Source organism: Coffea eugenioides, chromosome 7 (assembly GCF_003713205.1).
Source record: "Coffea eugenioides isolate CCC68of chromosome 7, Ceug_1.0, whole genome shotgun sequence".
Classification (NCBI taxonomy): Eukaryota; Viridiplantae; Streptophyta; class Magnoliopsida; order Gentianales; family Rubiaceae; genus Coffea; species Coffea eugenioides.
This window is the reverse complement of record NC_040041.1, coordinates 30,709,995-30,731,456: the sequence shown is the minus strand read 5'-3', so window position 1 is coordinate 30,731,456 and position 21,462 is coordinate 30,709,995. Positions and strand designations below refer to the sequence as shown.

Sequence of the window (21,462 nt, the reverse complement as noted above, 5' to 3'; positions counted from 1 at the left end):
TGTCCTGTTGTCTTCAAAATTCTTGGCTATAATCGACATGTTCTTGCTCCATATTATACTTGAAACATGGACCTATCATACATGTGGTTTTCCCTTGATTTGAACAAGAAACCGTGGCCCTTTTGGAAGCTATATTAAAGTTAAACCTGCAATTTTTTGTGTTAGTTAAGTGAAGCTTTGAACTCATATTTTCTCATTTATCTTGGCTTTAAATGGATAGACTCTTGATAGCTTATATGACCACAGGACTTGAGAAGACGAATCAGGGTTTGAAGTGGAAACATTGAGGTCAAGTGATGAGTGTTCCTTGTGTTTGTGAATTGAAAGCCTTGATTGTATGGTTATTTACATGTTTGACTATTAAATGTATTCCAATGATCACTTTACAATTGATAGGTGAGTGTGTACTTTACTGCACTCGACCTAAGTGAATATGAATTTTCAATGATTATATGATTGAATATTACTTGTGCATGAATGTAAGCCATTGGCTGAATTGGGCTCTTGCCCTTCGTCGCCAGCCTATTCAAGCCAGAAGCAGACTCGGTCGGGTAGGTTGGTAACCTTGGGCCACTGTTTTAATATACTCAAATATGACCACGAAGTCAGGTGGAGTACTAGCCAGTGAATAAAATGCAATGAATGAATGACTGAATGACTGAATGAAATGATTAATGTTGGGGTTTTTGTTTTCAAATGTGTTTTCAAATATCAGAAGTTATAAGAGAGAAATGGATGGAGACTGAATGATTGAATGGCTCCAAGTAATCTCGTATCCTTTAAATGATTGAATGCCTTGAGATTGATTACTACTATGCAAAGTGTGTGAAATTGTTAAATGCATTATTTTTGTGCTTTGACTGGTGTTTTGCTTGGATAATTATTTGGGGAACCTTACTGGGCAATAGCTCACCCCCTCTTAGATTTGTTTTCCTTGCAGGAGTGGAGGTTTGGAGCGGATAAGTTTGAACTAGTGTGTAATGATCCTCTTGCACATGTACTTTTGGTAAACATTGTATTTTTTTATCTTTGATAGTGTATCTTACGTTTCACTTTTGGGTTGTAATTAAGCTTAAATTATTTGTTGAATTGTAGAACCCTGATGTTAATTTGGAGGTTTGAACGGTTATTTTGAAAATGTATTGTAATGAATGTAGTGACTCCTGACGAGAGTTGGGCAGATGGTCCGCCAAACTCTAGGGTACGCCCTAGGGGGAAATGGGGTCGTCACATGGACCACTTGGAGCAATGTAACGATCGAATGTTCTTCTTGACTACGATCATCAACCATCTTAGAACCTTTAATTGATCCACAAACAACATGAACTAATGCGTTGTGCTGATCTTTAAGTTTCTTGGCGCGAGCTCTAGTAATTGGACCAACTGAAACAAGAACTTGATCACTACTCGAACCACTCGATACTTGAACACCAACATCTCTACCCTTGTCGTTATCATTAGGCTTATTGGGCATTATAAGTAAATATTGAAAATTAATGATGGGTACAAAGGATTGTATAAATTGGTAATTTAGTTTACAAAATGAATTTAAATGAGTTTGCAAATACTTAAAATAAATGGGTTATAAATGGATAATTGGGTTACCTAACTCATTTTTTAATTTAGCCATTTAAACCCGTCTAATTAAATGGACATAAATGGGTTGACTCACTTATACTAATTACTCATTTTAATCCGCTCAAACTCGTCCAAATCACCTATTTTGATACCTCTACTTCTGATGGACAATTTTCCTCTTGCTGATACATAGAATCCACCATCTATCATCCTAAAACTGTACAATACCGGGCATTTCTGATAGTGATAACATGAAATTATGGCTCTACCAAAAGATTCATTCTCTGCAAATGCAAAATAAGTTAGTGTTGGATATTGTCCAGCACAATGTTCAGAGCCCATTCAACATAAAATTCCAAATTTCATTAAAACAACCCAAAAATCATAAATCATATCTAGAATTCATAAAATAGGAAATAATAAGAACCTACAATCTGCACAAGTCAGTATGGCCATCCATAGCCTACATATTAGCTTACAAATGCTCTAAATTTGAGGTCATAATAAACCTATCACTCGCATAAATGAACAAAAAGATTTAGTGCGAATGCAATTGAAGGAAAAAAAAAGAAAATTAATTAGGAGCCTTAAGGTTAAATTGATTGTGTCTATTCAAGATCAATGCAGAGGAGAACACATGCAGAGCTTGATAATAATAGCATAATGAAATACATGAAGTAAGTAAATTAAGAGATTTTGCTTTAGGTATAATGGAGGGTTCATTCGGATCAGTATAATGAAAAGGGACTATCTGCAAAAGAATAAATGTTGAATTTTCAAAAACTCGTGTGCAATGCACATGTTATCAATGACGAATAAAACCAAACTATGATTACAAATTCATATGCCAAATTTTGATATGTGACATGTATCTGAAAAAGAACTGAGAAGAAAAAGAAGTAAATTGCAAAATAAAAGAAACGGGAATATACTCTATATTGAGGGATTTCGTTAACTATGAATTTTAGCCTTCACCAGTCACGAACAGTTGAGGATAACCTTTTTGGCCAAAATAAATTGTTCATAAAGCCAAAAAAAAAAAAAGGAAATTAGAGAGGTGTGCAATCTTAAGTACATCACATAATCTGGTACCAAATATCAATTGAGTTGTAATTATCATCTAAGAAGCCAAATTACAAATCACAACTCATTCAGTTAAAAATTCCTAAATTTAAAAAATTCCAAATCAAAGTCACATTCTGATTCCACAAGGAAAAGAGAAATAATTCAAACTTACTGTGAGGCCCCAGTCCGATCGTAAGTCGATATTAGGGTTATTTGATATTCGGTATGGAAAATAGGGTTTTATGGCTAGGAAGGAAACCCTAATTCGGTTAAGTTTGAAAATCCTAGTTTACGTATTATGATTATAAGGTTCAAGCTATAATTTATATTCGGTATTCTAGTGTGTGCCTTGACATAGGTTAGTAAGTTTGAATGATTAGCAAACCTCTAGTGTTGCAATATTAGAAAGTTTCAGTGGAGATTATTTATCGCCGCTTTTCCACATTTTCTTATTAGAAAAGTTCCCCAGATAATTTTTATGAGTAAATATAGTTTTTAGATGATTTTTCTAGTATCGGTTAGATTTTGAGAAAATAAGAACGGATTTCGGACGTGGGACCCACTAGTGCGAAAAGTTCGGAAAAATTCGGCCAATAAGGTTAAGTTTCAGATACCGTGTAAAATTTATCGGGTGTTAAGAGATAAGTAGAATGTGTGAAGTGATTGATGTGAGAGGGAAAAAAGAAAGATAAGAATGCATTAATGAGTGTGACAAGTGTCACAATATGATTGGTTGGACTTTATGGTTTACTATTCACATTTTTGACTTTTGACCAAAATTAGTTAATATCTCCAAAAATTCACAAAATTCACCATTTTCTTACCTTGTGTTGGCCGGCCCTCTCTCTTGCAAGAAGGAAGAAAGTTCATCAAATTTCAAGCTTCCATCTCACTCAATCTTCCACAAACAAGAGCTTAGACTAGATTTCACTCCATAAAAACCTTTCTTCTAGTGCTAATAAGTGTATTAGTGAAGTTGATTTGAAGAGCTAAGGTGTCCACAAGCCCTATCTCTCTTGATTTCTTGGTAAGTGATGCTTGAACACCCTACTACATCTAATGATGCTTATGTTTGGCTTAGAAGTGGCTAAAGTGATGGATTATATGATTTATTTCTTGGTTTGGCTTGATTTGGTGAAGTTTTTATTTTATTGATGATTTTTCTGGTTTAATTGGATTATGATGGTGTGGTTGTTTATGATGATTGGCAATGGCCTATAATGACACTAGTATGTGTGACTAGTTGATAATTGCAATCAATTTTGGATTTGGAAGAATTTCTGGAAAATTAGGGTTCTTGGTTGAACATTCTGTCCGAAATTTTAGGTCATAGATAGAGGCCGAATTGGACTTTTATCAAAACATGAAAGTTGTAGGTATTGATGAGGTGGAAGTGCCTGCAAAATTTCAGGGCATTTGGAGTAGTATAGAGTGAGTTATGCCGTTTTTACTGTTGCTATTTTTGGTGAACAGAATGTGCGAACTGCGATAGTAATTGTCTGTTTTGACTGGAATTGATTTGGATTTTGTTGTTGGTGTCTTCTGATGAAATGTAGCTTGATGTCTTAGCTTTCATATGCCTTTGGAATCAATGCTTTTGGACCTGTATAGACTGACTTGGACTGATTACAGTTTTGTGTGATTTGGGAACCTGCAATTACGGTTCTGGGTTGGTTTTCTGCATTTTTTGACTTAGTTGTGCTAGGATTTGGATTGAGAGGCCTTCTACATTGTTGTAGCCCCTTAAGTCCTGGATATCCCTGTAAATTTTTAGGATTAACGGAGTGGTATAACCTGAGTTATAAACGAAATACTCAGACCTGTTTTGACCGTCAAATTCTGTTCTGTTCTTATATCCGGACAGTTTACGACTGGAACTTTGGCTTCACGTTTGACTAGGTTACAAGCTGTTTGGGCTTGCGACCAAAACACCAAACTTATAGCTCTATATCAGAGCTGTCTAATGCCCTTGGAATTTCATGAATCGGATTTATAGAACCTGAGATATAGCCGAGCAAATAAGGCCTGCCCGTGAAAATGACCATTTTCTGGTCAGATCTGTTTTGGTCCTGATGACCAACTTCCGTTCCGAATTTGGATTGCCGACCTTCATGAAAGTTGTTCCATTTGGAATGAACTATCTAACTGCCAATTTTCAGCTCTTTTGCCCATGTGTAGCATAGAAAACAGTTTGCACTCAAAACTGACCATTTGTGCATTGGCCAGATTTCGTATGTGATTGTGTTTGGTTCATTTGGGGCTGAAGCCTCCAGTTTCAGTTCTGGATGTCTTCATAACAATTGTTGTTCATCCTTTAAGCTTCGATATGGTGTCTCATACGCCTTAATCCGATATTCGTAGCTCAACTTATGATTACAATAGAAACGAGTGTCAAATCTGCCGTTTCCGCTAACGGCCGTTTCCTTTTCCGTCCGTCATATTTACGTGCGCGCGTGTCGTTTTTGCCGTTTTGCTTGTTTTAGGCACGATAGTAGCTGTTTGCGATATTATGTGACACAATCTTCTATGTCAGACGGTGGTGAGCTGGGCGGAACTGGTGGGGCCCACTACTAGCTGTTCATTTCGATCCGACTTCGTATTTTTGCTATTTCAGATTCTGGGTAAGTATTCAGGCCAGTTTGGTGTGTTTTTCTTTGCTATGTGTTTGAGATGTGTGAAAAGGGTACTTAGGCGAGGGTGTACTTTATCGCACTCGACCTAAACCCTAATTTGAATGTATAATTGTACTTGGCATATGTATATGAACCTTTTGGAACCAAAACCCTTGAGCTTGTGGCTCGGGGCGGCTTTCGAGTAAAGTTTGTGAAGTTTGCAAAGTTTGTGAGTTCGTGGGCCCGATCTAAGACCTGTTTGGACTATTCGAGCCGGTTAGGGCTTGGTCGAAGTCAGTCCAACTTAGTCTGAGGTCACCAAGTTTGTAGGTTCATGATATGAACCAATTTTGTGAATCCGGTTCACCGAGAAGGTGACCAAGTTTGTGACCCGAGCTTGTGACTCAAGCTCAAGTTTGTGATTTCGTTCGCCCGGGCAAGTTTGTGAGGTGACTGGCCAGTGAGGGTGATAAGGTGTCGGTGGGTGTACAAGTGAAGTTCTACGGACCATTGAGTGTGGTCGACGGAGTGTCGGCAGGAGATCACGCATGGCATATGAATTGGCTTTGGAGCCACCTGTATCCTTATTATATGATGTTGTTCTTTTCTGCTTTTGCTTTACTCTTATTGTGTAATTGTTGCTACGTGAATTTATGCTTTCGCCCCTGTTTACTTACTAAGCATTTAGCTTACCCCTTTCCTTTTGTTTTTCTTAGCAGGGGCCGACGCGGGGACTTTTGGCTCGTATACTAGTATAGGTAGATTGGCTTGTAATAGTTGAACAGTTAGGATGTTTGTTTTTGTTTTGGTGGTTTGTATAAGGACCCTTCTTAGGGTCTACCTTTTGCTGGTTATTGTTATAGTATATTAGAGCGGTTTGGCTTGATGCTTTTGAAGATGTAAATAGACTTTTGGTGGTTGTATATATTATGAATCGTGTTCTTGTGGCTTAGAAGAGTTTTATTAGCTTTAAGTTTTGAGTCCTGGCGCGAGCTAGGCAGGCGGCCCGCCGATACCCTTGGGTTCGCCCTTGGGAGAAGTGGGGTCGTCACACTTACACAAACTTACAACACGGCTAGATTCACATATTTAACTTACAAATACTTTTGATTTTGACTTTATACTGCTCACCTGCATCCATGAAAGAACAGAACATTCGTAATTTAAATATGAGTGAAAAATCTTGGAAGATTAAGGTCTTAGGGAAGGGTTTTGGAGAAAAGCATTAAGTATTATTAGGATTTGATATTTCACAATTCTTCATGAAATAGACAGACGGGAAAGAGTGAGTTAATCTTGTGCTTTGACTATGTGGGAAAACAGAAGAGGAAGATTGAATAAATTGTGAATTGAATTTATTTGTGTAATAGTAAGCTAATCTTGTACTTTGAATCTGTGAAAAAAAAGAGAGGGTGAAGATTGAATGGGTTGAGAATTATTAAGCTATCAAATGTTCACATTACTGTTAACAACATGGTACATGTACCTCAAAACCCCCATATTGTTCCTTTTCCATTGACCTAGCACATTGCTTTGGTGTCAACAATAACTTTTAGCATAGAATTGCCCAAGCCTAGCCTATTTTCTTCTTTGGGCCATTGTATATATATTCTTTTCATGCAAAACCAAGCTTTTAAGAGCAAAACAAATCCTACAACTACCTGCCATAATCCAATACAATAATCAAAAAGAGAAACCTACATCTATCTACACACAAATTAGAGATAAACAAACACACCAAGAAAAGATCATATAAAATATACACACTGCAAAACACACAAATATTGTTGAATTTGGTAGGATAAAAAAGGTATCACAAAGTCAAAAAATGCTGCACTAAGCTAAACAATTGAAATTACTAACATATAAAACGCCAATATTCCAAGGAAAAATTAATACTTATATATTCTTTTCCATGTAAGCAGCAGAACTTTAGTCAATGAACAAAAGCACCAAGGACACTCAAAACATTCGCTGAGGTAACACCACGGACTTCCAACTATGATAACAGGAATCAAGCTTCACCGTATCATTTGCAAGTGAAAACCAATCACCAGTTAGAGTAAATTCTTAAATTGTTATGAAAAAAAAAGTTGTTCTACAAGGGGGTTATTTTTGAAGCTAGTTCTAGGAGTATGATCTTCGCATTTATAAAATGCGAGTTCAAAGACTTTGCATTTCACAAATGCGAGGTCAGCGTTTCAAGAAAAAAAAGAAAGGTTCTGGCAAAAAATAAAAAACAACAACAAAGCTCGCATTTGCCAAATGCAAGCTAGGAGGTACCTCGCATTTCTCGAATGCGAGGTACTTAATCTGTTTCTCGAACAAAAAGGTAGAGCCCAGTAAATTTGGAATTCAAATCTGGTTCCTAACCGGCAGAAATTGGAGATAAACTCTCTCCATCCAGCTCACTCTCTCTTCTCTTTTGCTGAGCTAGACGCCAGTCCAAGCTTCCAAGATCGGCAGACGAAATCCCTCACTGGTGCATCTTTGTCGTCGGTTGCTCTCCTCCATTGTAGAGCTTCGAGCAGATTTCTGAGCTTCCACCCTTGTTCGGAATCCGTTTCTGTCAGGCTAGCCAGCTCAACAGGACTCCCAAACCAATTTTGTGTCCCATTTGCGCTGCACATTTTCTTTTCACTTGGCAAATGGCTTTCAAATTCGTGGCTATGCTTTGTTGCTCAGAAACAGCATAAAAGGTATGAATTTCTGTTGCAAAGTCGGATTCTTATGCATTTTATATTTAGTTAATACTTTAATCTGATGCAAAGTTCAGATTTGATGTCAAATTTGGATGTAAATATCATGTGGGTTGTGCTGTACAATTTTTTTGTTCAAATTATAGATTTTTTTCACAAATCTATAATTAAAAAGAAAAAGAATTTATTCCTCTATAATAAATGTCAATTCGAAAACAAAAATGATTGTGAGCTCCTAAATAAAAAAATAAGCAATTTTTTAATGTAGTTTTCTATGAATTCGCATTTATCGAATGCGAGCTCCAAAATATTTACTCCTCGCACTCAATGAATGCCTAAACAATTATTTTTTACTAAAGATTGCTTTTAGTAAATGAGAGATCTGTAAAACAAATATTGTGCGAAATTTAATTCTTTAGGAGCTCGCGTTTACTACTCTAAGAAAACAAATCTTTTTTAAATTTAATTTTGTAGAAGCTCGCTAGAAGAAAACAAATATTATTTTATTTTAACTTTTTTAGGAGCTCGCATTTAGTAAATGACAATATGCGAAGTGGTCAAAAAGAGCAAAATGATCGTAGTTACAATAAATATTTAAAAATTATTATTTTCTCTGACGGAACAAATATTTTTCATATCATGATAGCTGTAACATAAAAAAAAAGATTTTTTTTAGAGGTCCAACTAAGCAAATTTTTTTTTTACAAGTCACTAACCTCGCCTTCTTTCACTAACCTCGCATTCAAAGAATGCGAGGTCAATGTTAAGTTTTTTTTTTTTGGCTTTATGGGTGTAAAAAATGCGGAGTGACTTCGCATTTGATGAATGCGAATTCCCCTTGACGGAATTGCATTCTCAAATTGCCCCCTTTACAGAAATTTTTTAAAATTCATCATAAATTTGGAATTTTCTCTCACCAGTTAAGACCATTTCTATAAATATGTTATGTCAATGGAACAAATATTTAACGTGCATTTAAAATGTATCTTCCTCTTTCAAGTAAATCTATCTTAGCAACCATAAATATCAAAATTTTTCCCAACTCAACGCATGCAAGATGTAAACACTGGAAATTCCATGTTAGCAGTGATAAAAGTAGCACGCATGCTATTGCAATATCAACACCCTTACAAGGCAAGAGTAAGGGACAAAATGCAAAGAAAGAAGTATAAAAATTAGGGTAAATAAATGACAAGGAAAAAATGCTTATGATGGAAGCTTCAACTCTGTGAACCATAGGATGAAATTTGATGAGGGAGTGTCAAGAGAAGATGAGGGTGGAAGAGGAAGATCAGAGAAATGGTGGTGGCAGTGGTTGCTGTAAACAGTGAAGCAAGATGAGAAAGAAGAAAAGCCAAGAAATTTTGTAACGGAACGTCAAAGCTTCAGCGATTGTGGTGGGGCGGTGCCTAACTTCATCTAAAATGGCGTTATTGCCCATATTTTTTTTTTCACATAAAATAACGGTGAAAGTGGACAAAAGGTTACTGTTTGTTTGGGGCTTTGCCACTTTTATATATGTAAGATAAGATAAGATAAGAAATTCAATGTGATGGATCCAAGTGAATCAAGAATGGAAAATCTAAAACAAATAAAACCCAAAATACTTTTCAATTAGCTATGCAATCTAGGTGAAAGGCTTTATAAAATTGCATACATTTTAAAGGGAAAAGTATTCCGAAGAGATAGGAAAAGAAAACTTTACAAGTCAAGTTTCATATCATTTTTTTTCAATTTTTTTTGTGTCAATCGGCAATATCCAGACCACTCCTATTTGAACCTATGCTAGGGCAGGTTCAACTACAGTGAGGGGTTACAGGGTATTTCATTGCAACTACAGATATTTGAATCCTAACCTACAACTAAAAGAGGTGCAATACGACACATTTTTTTAAATTTCTTTGCAACTACAGATATTTGAATCCTAACCTACAACTAAGCATGCCTCTTATATTTTGCCTAATGGCCAACTTATGTAAGGTGAGTTTCATATCGATATAGGTTAGATAGGTTTTCTCTTTTATCATTCGTTTGAAAGAATCAGGCGGGTTTTCATTGACTTGAGGTTTGCTCATGCGCAGCAAATCGGATTGAGATACTCTACCATTGTAAGAGTGATTATAGGGTGTAGTTAGGGTGTAGTTAAAGGTAGGAGATAAAGTATTTTGAATTAAATGAAAGAGATTAAATGTAGGGCTCTAATTTCAATGTGTCAAAAAAATTTATTGTGTTTTCTTATCTTGTTTTGTTAGTATCTATATTTGTTAGAGTAAGATTTTTATACACTGTTAATATGCAATTGTTTTTTAAACATTAGCAGATTTAGATCATGCCACATGACAAGAATTCAAATTTAAAATTCAAATCATGCACATGCGGTATGTATCAATAACTACTAGTGTAAAAAAAATTATTATACTATCGGTGTATAAAAAGTTAATCTTATTTGTTGTGGGACAAAATCCATAAATTAGAAAGCCCCCTTATTGTTTGAAAACCTCCAAAAACCCCCTTATAGTTCCAACTAACATGGAATAGTATATTTGTAACCTACTATGATAACAGAAATCTTTGTGTGTTTGGATTGTAATATTTTTCCAAATATTGTTTTTCTTGCATCGCAATTACAATTTCTATCATATCACAAAAATTATTACAGTAATTATTCCACGTAATATCTCAAAATAATCTCTTACCCAAACACACTCTTTATTACTCTTATTTTTCTTCTTTTCTTTTCCTTGTGTTTTCTACTTTTTATTCCCTTCTTTCTTCTTTTCGTTTCTTTCTTCGCTGCCACATTGTCTGTTGGAAACTAAAGAGAAGTCTAAGAAATAGGAAATGAAAAAACTACTAGTAACAAATCTTACTACTAAACAAGTTCAAATCACTGATGTGATATACCATAACAATGTTAATAACAATAACTTAATAACTTACAAATCGCAGAGGCTTGATCTTTGATCAATGTCCTAAAATAGAATTTTGCTCCTTCCCTTTGTGCAGAAGTGCATGAGCAATCTGTTTCTAGGATTCAACTGTGAATTCTTCCTCAAATTTGCACAAGAATTTAGGAAATCTATGAACTCCGTGTTTTCACTTTTCTCTTAAGATGGTTCTATGGAACTTCTGCAGAAACTTTCTATGCTAAAAAGGAATAATGATTACCAATTTTCTGTCCTACTAACATATATTTATAGATCAAAACAACAAGAGCAGTTTGAAACCATTGGTAGACAGTTTTTGAACCACAAATCATGACTTCCCAACCAAGTGAAGAATCTGAAAAAAATGAAGAATGATAACTTTTTAAGACCAATGAAGGTTTTAATTCCAACACATTTTCCTCATTTTCAACGTTATCATTGCTGCTACATTGCCACCGGTACTACCACCACCACCCTCCTCCCTCTCCTCCCCTTCCCTCACTCTCCTCACCTATCTTCCCTTCCTCATCTTCTCCCGTAGATTTGATGTAAAATAGCGACTTTTAACTTGCCATTCCAGCACAACCATCATTGCATTGCGCAGATTAGATAGTAACTAAATCCTGTTCCCCCGCGACCAAACCTAATCATGCAAACGGAAGATAGCAGTTGGCGGTGAAGGATGTAGAGGGAAAGGGAGAGGAGGCGGGAGGGATAAAGGGGGAAGAGGAGGAAGGTGGGAGAAAGTGGTTGTCGGGGAGGAAGGAGGGTACAAAAAGGGGAAGGAGAGGTGGTGGTGGTTAGAGGTAATGGAGAGGAGGGAGAAGAAGTTGTGGTGGAGTTGGTGATTTGGATTGGTGGTGGAGTTGGTGGTTGTGATGGTCTGTGTTGGTAGTTGTGGTGGTCAGTGTTGGTGTGTGGTGGGATAGGAGCTTTTAAGAAGAAGAAGAAATGGAAAAGGAAATAAAGAAAAGAAAACGAGAAAGAAAGAATTGAAAAAAAAGTATTGAAATATTAGGGAAAAAGGTGTAATGTAGATAAAATGTATTTTTTTAAATTGCGTATACAATACTTTTGCAGGCAACGAGCAGATTGTAGGTCAATACTTTTGGATTAGAATGAATTTTGTAAATATTCTTGATGATAAGTTTATGTTTTGAAACTTTGACCTGGTCACATTTAATAACCAAATGATGTTATCATAATGTCATAGATATGTATTAAATATATATAACACACGAAATACCATAAAAAGTACATACACTTTGATATTTTCTTTTTTTTTCTTACACATTTCCTACATATCATACACACAAAACAAAACCAATTTTGAAAACTCAAACATATACAATCAAACCAATAACTTCACAAATGAGGAATAACACATAGCTCAATAAAATTCAAAAGCAGTAAAGTCTATCTCCAATTCGATATTTTCAAATTTTAAGTGCAAATTAATAAGTTTGTAAATAATGTATGAGACTTATTTCAAAATTGACATCAAAATTGATGCTACAAATGACATTAAAAAATGTTTTAGGAACTTTGATATTAATTTAAAAGTAGCAGGGGAAAAATGAAATATTCAAAAGTTTATGGCAATTAGCTCTAATTTCTCACTCTATGGCCTGCATGCATCTTCTATCATGTAGTTGCGCTTACCTTTCTAGAGCCTTTGTTCCCATTAACACTTGCATCTTCTAACTTTTCTCGTGTCTTCTAATCTTTTCCTTTACATTTTTCTTTTGTCAATTTTGTCTTGTAGTTCTGGATCTTCATTTTGGTTTTCTTTTCTATATTTATCAAACAAAAACATGAAAATTTATTATTTTCTTTCTCTTCTATCCATTTGCTGGTTTCTTTTTTTTTTCTCTTATTTTGCTTTTAGATCTTAGATCTCAAAATTTTTCTTATTAATTTTAGATTTGTATCATTTGTCTAGATCTATAAATGACAGCAAGTTTACAGTTGTAGATTTGCTTTAAAAACAGGGAAAGAAAGGCTCATTCTTCTTCTTCTTCTAATTTTCCCGACTCAACCCGATTGTTGATTGGATTTGATTGAATCTTTACCGGCCAGTTTTCAAGTGATCTAGGACCAAACACTTCACCAATTCCACGTTAAATTGGTTGAATCAACTCATCTAGTTCGAGTTGGAAAATATAGCGATAAGGAGGCTTATTGACTTTTATTTGTTTGTGGGTCATATAATTATTGAAAACTAGAATTAATTATTGAAAACTAGAAGGTCATATAATATTGACCCAGTTGGATCTGTGGTCGATTACAAAAGTGCTATAGAAATTAATAAATGTAAAATATTTTTTTGCAAGTTGGTCCAAGAGTTGACAATATGAGAGGATGCTCATTAATTCAAGTCAAAGGTTTAATGGACAAAACTTCACTCTCGCAATTACATAGTTAATTAGTCCATCATATTGAACATATTAGAGCTTTTCGAGAAATGTTAATACTTACAGCTACATGATTTCTCCAACAAGGGAAAAAAATTATTTGTATACGTTAGAAAGAAGCATGAAGAAAAAAAATTTAATAATAAAAAGCACAAAAAAGTTTTATTCTTTGAGTAAGAACATGTAAGATCATTTAGAATTATCACAAGAAACCATGGATTACTCTGGAAAGCGAAAAATAGATTTGTTTTATTCTTCTTGGATGGTGGTAATTAGAATTTTCAGATTGATAACTCATTTAAGCTAAAATCACCGACAAAAGGCTCTAAAACATTTTCAACCTAATCGACTCGTATCAATAGGTCCGAGATGGGCCTAATTACATAAGATATTGTTTAGTTTGAACTAGTTGATTCGGGCCTTGTGCAAGGCGCGAGGTTGCTCGAATATGGTAATTGTCATGTGTTTGGAATTGGAAGGGTGATGATAAATTGAAGAGCAATAATATTGCAGTAGTTGTATGCATTTAAGTTAAAAGCAAGAAATCGAGATCATCAGAGGCTAATAGTAAACCAGTTATATTTACATAAAGTCTTTACAAGTTTACATGGAGATGTAACTCTTAATACATGCATTGATGGAGCTTTATAACTCCTAGTAGACACTTCTAAGTAGGCTACTAGCCTGTTTGTAGCAGGTGATAGCCTTGACAAAAGAGTGAAGTCTCTGCTAGGGATGTACGCGAGCCGAGCTACTCGCGAGTAGCTCGGTCAACAACTCGGCTCGAACTCGGGTTGACCGAGTTCGAGCCGAGTTTCGAGTAGCTCGAATGAAAATCGAGTCGAGTTTCGAGTCACATTTTCCCGGCTCGAGGCTCGTCGAGTAGCTCGACGAGCCGGAGTTATTTAAATAAAATATTTATAATTTAAATAATATATATTTATTATAATTATAAAATGACCGTTATGGGTATAAGTTATATGGAATTTACAATATACCCTTCTTTATAATAAAATCCTATAATGGCAAAAAAGTAATAACATAATTGTAAAAAGCACTAAAAAGAAAAAATGTCTAAAAAAAAAGGAAGAAAAGACTTTCTTCCTTCTCTGTTCGAATTTCTTCTCTGTTCGAAGAAAGCCTCGCCAAAAAATTCACTTTACCAGCCGGCAACCACTGACTCTGATTGATTTAGATCTACACCCTTACTCTGTTACTCTCAGTCTCTCGTTCATCGCCGACGCCGTTGCTCGCCGCATCTGTGAGACTCCATCGCCATCGCCATCGCATCTGGTTACTGGTATGTCTGCCTCTGCTCTAATGTTAAAGTTGGTGTCTTGGTAATTTTCACCGCAGCTCTTCTGGTATCCTTTGCTTGATGATTTGCTTTGTCGAACTTTCTTGGATTATGCCTCGGTGCTTCACAACTTCTATCAAACAACCTACTGATGAACTAAAAAAATACTAAAATCGAAGAAAAATGAAAACCTTCTGATGGAGTCCGGATCAAGGCTTCTTGATTAGTCATTGTCGAGCTTAGTTCAATTGGAGCCATATCTAATTGGGTTCAGCCCTATTTTACAAGGTTAGCTGGTCAGCCCACCATGGGCATCGATAGTTTGGGTTTTCCCAGTTTTCATATACTTGCGAGACCCGTGTTGAGGTGTTATGCATGCACGGATTAACTGAAATCCTTTGCTTGTTTTTAAATAATTCACTTTGGTAAACAATTAAAAAATTGGTAATCCTTTGAGGTGTTATCCTTACAGAATCTCTTTGAAATTCCCCAGTGAGCTTTGTCAAATTAGGGGTATTGGATGAATTCTAGCAATCGTTCTTGTTTTCTCTCAAAAAAACTTTGATAAATAATGAACTTTGAAAATATGTATGAAATAAGTAAAGTTTGATTGATGGAAAGTGTTCTCTAAGCACAAGGAAAATCTTTTCTTCTCTCTCTCTTTTCTTTTTGATAAGCAAAATTTCAATGCTTTTATAATGAAAAATCCGGTCAGGAAAAGGGTAGAAGTAGAAAAATTTAGGATGTAATCATATATACAATGGAATGGAAAGCCATGACTATAACTTAGATAACAGAATGGACAATGGAGAATCTCTCACGTATGCAAACATTGATCATCTGGTATTTTTTTGGTGCCAGCATAGGTGATACAGCTATAGTATATAAGGAACTCAAAAGTCAACAATTGTGATTGGCTTTTATTTGGATTATAGATTTGAGCAACCTCACATAGTCACATGCTTATTCTTTTTCTTTTTCTGCTCCTTTTTAGACCACACTTTGCTGTTTTGGATGTCTTACTACCTTCATGTCTTCTGAATCCAGTCGGGCAGAATCTTTGTCAAGAAAATGCAAAGTGGCACTAGACATTCAACGAGTTGTTCAAGATTAGAAGGCAATGTCGAAGGAGTTGGTAAGCTAAATGTATAATATGTTGGGCAGTTTGTTTGAGGTGATATGTTGGTACTAATGAATGTTTATATTCACTTTATGGGTTAATTGTAGGTATGGCAATTAGTCCTCCCAAGGTATCTTCTATCCCGCGATCATCTGCTCATGATTCAACTACTCCATTCACGTTGGATACCCCTGTTTTCATAAGTAATGATACAACAACAGCTGGAGTTAAAGTATTTGCTCTTGAAGAACAAGAAGAAGAAGAAGAACCAACTGGTCAAATAGGAGGAGACACGCGGGAAGTGACTGAAGCTGAAGATGAATTCCAGATCCCTAAAAGAAATAAAACATCTGAGGCTTGGGATGATTTTGACGAAGTTGAGGAAAATGGATTGAATTATGCCATTTACAAGCATTGCAAGAAAAAGCTGTCAAGAGGCAAGTCAAAGCAAACAAGTAGCATGTGGAGACATCGGAATAGATGTTCAGCCCGAAAAGCAAGCATTAGAAAGGCTGAGCAGCAAACAAAATTAAATTTCCAGCCAGCTGATGATTCTTTTCTGACTTTGCCATCGTTGAGCGGAAAGTTTGACATGGAGAAAGTTAGAGAGGCAGCTGCACATTGGGTGCTAATGCATGAGCATCCATTCACCATATTAGAAGAAGAAGGCTTCAATCTTATGATGAAACAAGCGGTGCCAGAGTGGAAGAAAATCTCTCGAGCAACAACAAAAAATGATTGTATGCAAGTATATGAGCTTGAAAAAAATAAGTTGAGGAACAAGTTGAAAAATGTGGAAAGAGTGAGCATCACAACCGATCTTTGGAAGTCGAAAAATCAAAAGATCGAGTACACGGTCATCACCGGGCATTGGATTGATTCTGATTGGAAACTACAAAAGCGAGTCTTGAGTTTTGTACATATACCACCGCCTCACCGAGGAGTTGAGATAGCATCTTCAATTTTTAAAAGTGCAAAAGAGTGGGGCATTGAGCACAAAATTTACAGCATATCAGTTGATAATGCCTCGAACAATGATGTAGCTGTTAGAATATTAAGAGATGACATCTCCAGGTCCAAAAAGCTTCTTTGTGATGGAAAATTGTTCCATGTTCGATGCTGTGCAAACATCTTGAACCTTGTAGTTCAAGATGGCATTTCTGAGATTGTGGACATCACCAAAGCCATTAGGGATTCCGTGGAATTTGTGAATCGATCAGAGGGGCGTGCATTGATGTTTGTTGAAATTGCGCAACAACTCCATATACCAGGAAAAAAGTTGCTTTACGATTGTAAGACAAGATGGAATGCCACATTTGAGATGCTGAATTGTGCCATCAAATTTAAGGATGTTTTTCCCCGTTTCCAAGATAGAGAGTAAAGTTACGATTTTTGCCCATCTGCTGAGGATTGGAAAAAAGCTGAAAAGGTTTGTTCGGTCTTGGAAAAATTTTGGGAGTGCACACATATAATTTCTGGTTCAGATTATCCTACGAGCAATCTTTTCCTTCAAGAGTTGGTGAAGATAAAAAAAGTGCTGGATGCTCGAGTCAATGATGAAGACCCCTTCATTCGGGCCATGGTTCGAAGGATGAAAACTAAGTTTGACAAGTATTGGGGTGAATGTAATTTGATATTGGCCGTGGCTGCCATTTTAGATCCAAGACAGAAAATGAGGGTTGTGGACTTCACCTACCCTCAAATGTATCTACCTTCAGAGGCTTCTCATAACATTTCCACCATTCGCCGAGTGCTCTTTGAGTTATATGATGAGTATGTTACTCTAGCGACGAATCCAACAGGAGGGCCAATGGCTTCTAGCTCTTCCCAAAGGCAAGGAACAAATGCGACCAAGAAAACTAGATGGGGTGATTTTGATCAATATTGTGATGAAGTCGAGACTAGCGAACCTCATAAGTCAGAATTGGTTGATTATTTAGACAAGCCTCGCCAAAAGATTGGAGAAGATCTCGATGAATTTGATTGTTTGGGGTGGTGGAAAATAAATCGAATCTCATATCCAGTACTTTCTCGAATGGCTAGCGATATATTGGCCATTCCGATAACTACAGTTGCATCGGAGGCCACTTTTAGTGCCGGAACTAGAGTAATTGACACCTATCGAGCAGCACTTCACCCCGAGACAGTTCAAGTATTGACGTGCGCAGGAGATTGGTGTAGGAATCTTCACGGCGTCAAAAAGAAGATGAAGGTCAGCTTTATTGTTTTACTACCAAACTTCTATATTTGAGTTATTGAGTATAAGTTAATTTATTCTTTTGGGAAGTTATGTAACTTTTTTTGTGTTTTTACCTCTATGCTTTTTGTAGGAAGCCAAGACAATCAAAGAATTCGACTTGCCAAAGCTTTGAAGATTTATGTTTCTAAATCTAGATTAGCTCATAATTTGGACCTTGTTAATTTATGAGACGTAACTTATTATGTATTGTGGAGTATGTTTATATTTTAAAGCCTTTTTCTTTCATTTGCCGAATGTATGACTATTGTGTGAGCAGGCTGGCCGCTGGTTAATGACATGCTAATGTGTAGGATAAATGTCTAGAAAACTTGTTTTTTGAGTGTGTCGTGTGTGGTATAAGGTTCAGAGGTTTTGCTTGTGGGTCCAATTCTTTTGCTCTTTCCTCTGTTTAAAATGACAGCCTAATCAACAGCCTGGAAAGAGCTGTTGCAATTTGCTGTAAAAGGCTCCAGCCTCTGGGATTGCATTTTAATGGTGGTATTGAGGTCATCTTTGCTGGGTCAGGTTAGTGACAAGAGTTTTCAACTTCATTCTTCTATATCTTATTCAAACACTTGTAATTCTGCTGGACTATGGTCCATTTCTGAACCAGGAACATATTTTTCTGACATGTTCTTGTTTAAAGCAGCTTTCTTTAGTTAGTAATTAGTGATATTTGTGGGGAAAAGGAATTTCTGGATAGATCTTGGCATTGGTTTCTGAATTGAGCTTGTGGTAGTTGGGATATTGTGGCTGTTTGAGATAATTGTTTGTCTCTCAATTTGGTGGCTCAGCTCATGTTTTGCTGAGTTTTGGAATTTTGTGGGTAATTTTGGTTAGTTTGGGTACTTTTGCAGCACACTTAGGAACTATGATCCGAGGAATTAGAATCATCCATTTTTTGCTGCTCTTGTGGGCACCTACCGTTGGTGGGTAATTGCTGAATTTAAAAGTTTCATGTCTAGCAATCCAGCAAGTGGGAATTTCCCTTTTTTCTTCTCTATTCTTCTTTGTGGTGAATTTGATTTTTAGGGGTGTTAAAGATGCTAACTGTGGGAGGTAGAATGTGGATACTTTTGGTTGTATTTGTATTGATGAATCATGGATTTTATGCCTCATTTACTCCAGCTGATAGCTACTTGCTTGCCTTTGAATCTTCCCAAAACGTCACCTTTGATCTCATTTTTTGGTCAAATCGAGTCAAAAAGCTTGATAAGACTCGACTTGATAAGGCTTGACTAAAGGTCGAGCCTTATCGAGTCAAGTCTCGAGCCTAAAGGAAATTCTTCGAGTCGAGCTTCGAGTATCGATTTTTGGACTCGATCGAGCTCGAGTCGAGCTCGAGCTTCTGTGTATATGAGTCGAGTCAAGCTCGAGTATAGCGATACTCGAGCTCGACTTGGCTCGATTACATCCCTAGTCTCTGCTAGCAAGAGCTGATATTCTTTGGTCTACAAAAGCTGATAACAACAGTTGGAGGCATTTGAAGCTGGGGATGAAGAGGGCATTTAATCTAGTTTTGCATGCTTTGGTGGATTTTTGCTGCTTGCAGGTTCCTTTTGCTTTGTATTGTTTCATTTTGCTCTCTATTTTCTTTGAAAGCTAGATTGGATTGAGGTGAAGTTGGAGTAGAGATGGAGGCAGAGGTCACTACACCGATAGTGGCTTAGATGAAACGACTGGTAAGGAGAACAACAATAGAGGGTAGAAATCATGGTTGCTTTCCTTCCATGACTATTCTTGCTTACCCATTTGTGTAAACTTGAAATAGAAGGCAAGCAAAACTGAATAAGGGGACATGATTGCATTACTCAACCATTGTTTAAAGGAACCATAGCTATAATATTCAACCAAGAAAATGGTACATCAATAGAAATGTTATTTGGTGGTAAAAGGAAAAAGTGAAACAATAGGATTTTAGTTTCGAAGACCATAAAAAATGATAAATGGTTGTAAAAGTCTAAAATGAACACAAAATAAGCAAAGACAAAGAACCACAAAAAGAGGTTTTTGGCATATAGCAAATATCATTAATACTTGTTAAGCCTTTATTATAAAACCTTCTCAAAGATTATGAAGCATGGCATGAATGAACTGTATAGCAATTTGTTTAACTTGATAATTCCTTGATTTAGTCTGCCTGTGATACTTATTATCTTGAGTATTTCCAAATCCACAAGGTATTTTCTATGTTGGTGCAATATGTTATTATTTTTGTGACGACCCCACTTCTCCCAAGGGCGAACCCAAGGGTATCGGCGGGCCGCCTGCCTAGCTCGCGCCAGGACTCAAAACCTAAAGTTCGAAAGAGCACTAAATACAATATATACAATCCCAAAAGAGTTATAATTACATTCTCCAAAAGTATCGAGTCAAACCACCAAAACAAAAACAAACATCCTAACTGTTCAACTATTACAAGCCAATCTAACTATACTAGTATACGAGCCAAAAGTCCCCGCGTCGACCCCTGCTAAGGAAAACAAAAGGAATGGGGTAAGCTATATGCTTAGTAAGTAAACAGGGGCGAAAGCATAAATTTCACATAACAGTTACACAATAAGAGTAAAGCAAAAGTAGAAAAGTAACATCACATAATAAGGATACAGGTGGCTCCAAAGCCAACTCATATGCCATGCGTGATCTCCTGCCGACACTCCGTCGACTGCAAATAATAGTCCGTAGAACTTCACTTGTACACCCACCGACACCTTATCACCCTCACTGGCCAGTCACCTCACAAACTTGCCCAGGCGAACGAAATCACAAACTTGAGCTTGAGTCACAAGCTCGGGTCACAAACTTGGTCACCTTCTCGGTGAACCGGATTCACAAAATTGGTTCATAACATGAACCTACAAACTTGGTGACCTCAGACTAAGTTGGACTGCCTTCGACCAAGCCCTTACCGGCTCGAATAGTCCAACCAGGTCAAGAGTTCGCCCCAAACTCACAAACTTCACAAAATTATTCAAAATCACAAACTTTGCAAACTTTACAAACTTTATTCGAAAGTCGCCCTGAGCCACAAGCTCAAGGGTTTTGGTTCCAAAAGGTTCATATACATATGCCAAGTATAATTATACATTCAAATTAGGGTTTAGGTCGAGTGCGATAAAGTACACCCTCGCCTAAGTGCCCTTTTCACATATCTCAAACACATAGCAAAGAAAACACACCAAACTGGCCTGAATACTTACACAGAAACTGAAATAGCAAAAGTACGAAGTCGGATCGAAATGAACAGCTAGTAGTGGGCCCCACCAGTTCTGCCCAGCTCACCACCGTCTGAAATAGAAGATTGTGTCACATAATATCGCAAACGACTACTATCGTGCCTAAAACAAGCAAAACGGCAAAAACGGCACGCGCGCACGTAAATATGACGAACGGAAACGGAGACGGCCGTTAGCGGAAACGGCAGATTTGACACTCGTTTCTAGTTTACTCATAAGTTGAGCTACGAATATCGGATTAAGGCGTATGAGATGCCATATCGAAGATAAAATGA

General features: G+C 36.6%; 1 protein-coding gene across 1 annotated transcript; it reads left to right on the top strand.

Annotated features, from left to right (window-relative positions):
- Positions 1 to 9,225: 9,225 nt before the first annotated feature.
- LOC113777220 (zinc finger BED domain-containing protein DAYSLEEPER-like) lies at positions 9,226 to 18,084 on the top strand. The gene is made up of 6 exons (XM_027322256.1): positions 9,226 to 9,274; positions 14,519 to 14,595; positions 15,640 to 15,727; positions 15,820 to 17,004; positions 17,197 to 17,924; positions 18,043 to 18,084. Exons 1-6 carry the CDS (start codon positions 9,226 to 9,228, stop codon positions 18,082 to 18,084), a joined length of 2,169 nt encoding a protein of 722 aa, XP_027178057.1.
- Positions 18,085 to 21,462: the final 3,378 nt, after the last annotated feature.

Coding starts and splice junctions, on each gene's coding strand:
- LOC113777220 (XM_027322256.1), top strand. CDS start 9,226: ATGAGGGTGGAAGAGGAAGATCAGAGAAATGGTGGTGGCAGTGGTTGC. Junction 9,275..14,518: donor TGGTGGTGGCAGTGGTTGCT/GTAAACAGTGAA, acceptor TGTTACTCTCAG/TCTCTCGTTCATCGCCGACG. Junction 17,925..18,042: donor GCGTCAAAAAGAAGATGAAG/GTCAGCTTTATT, acceptor TGCTTTTTGTAG/GAAGCCAAGACAATCAAAGA.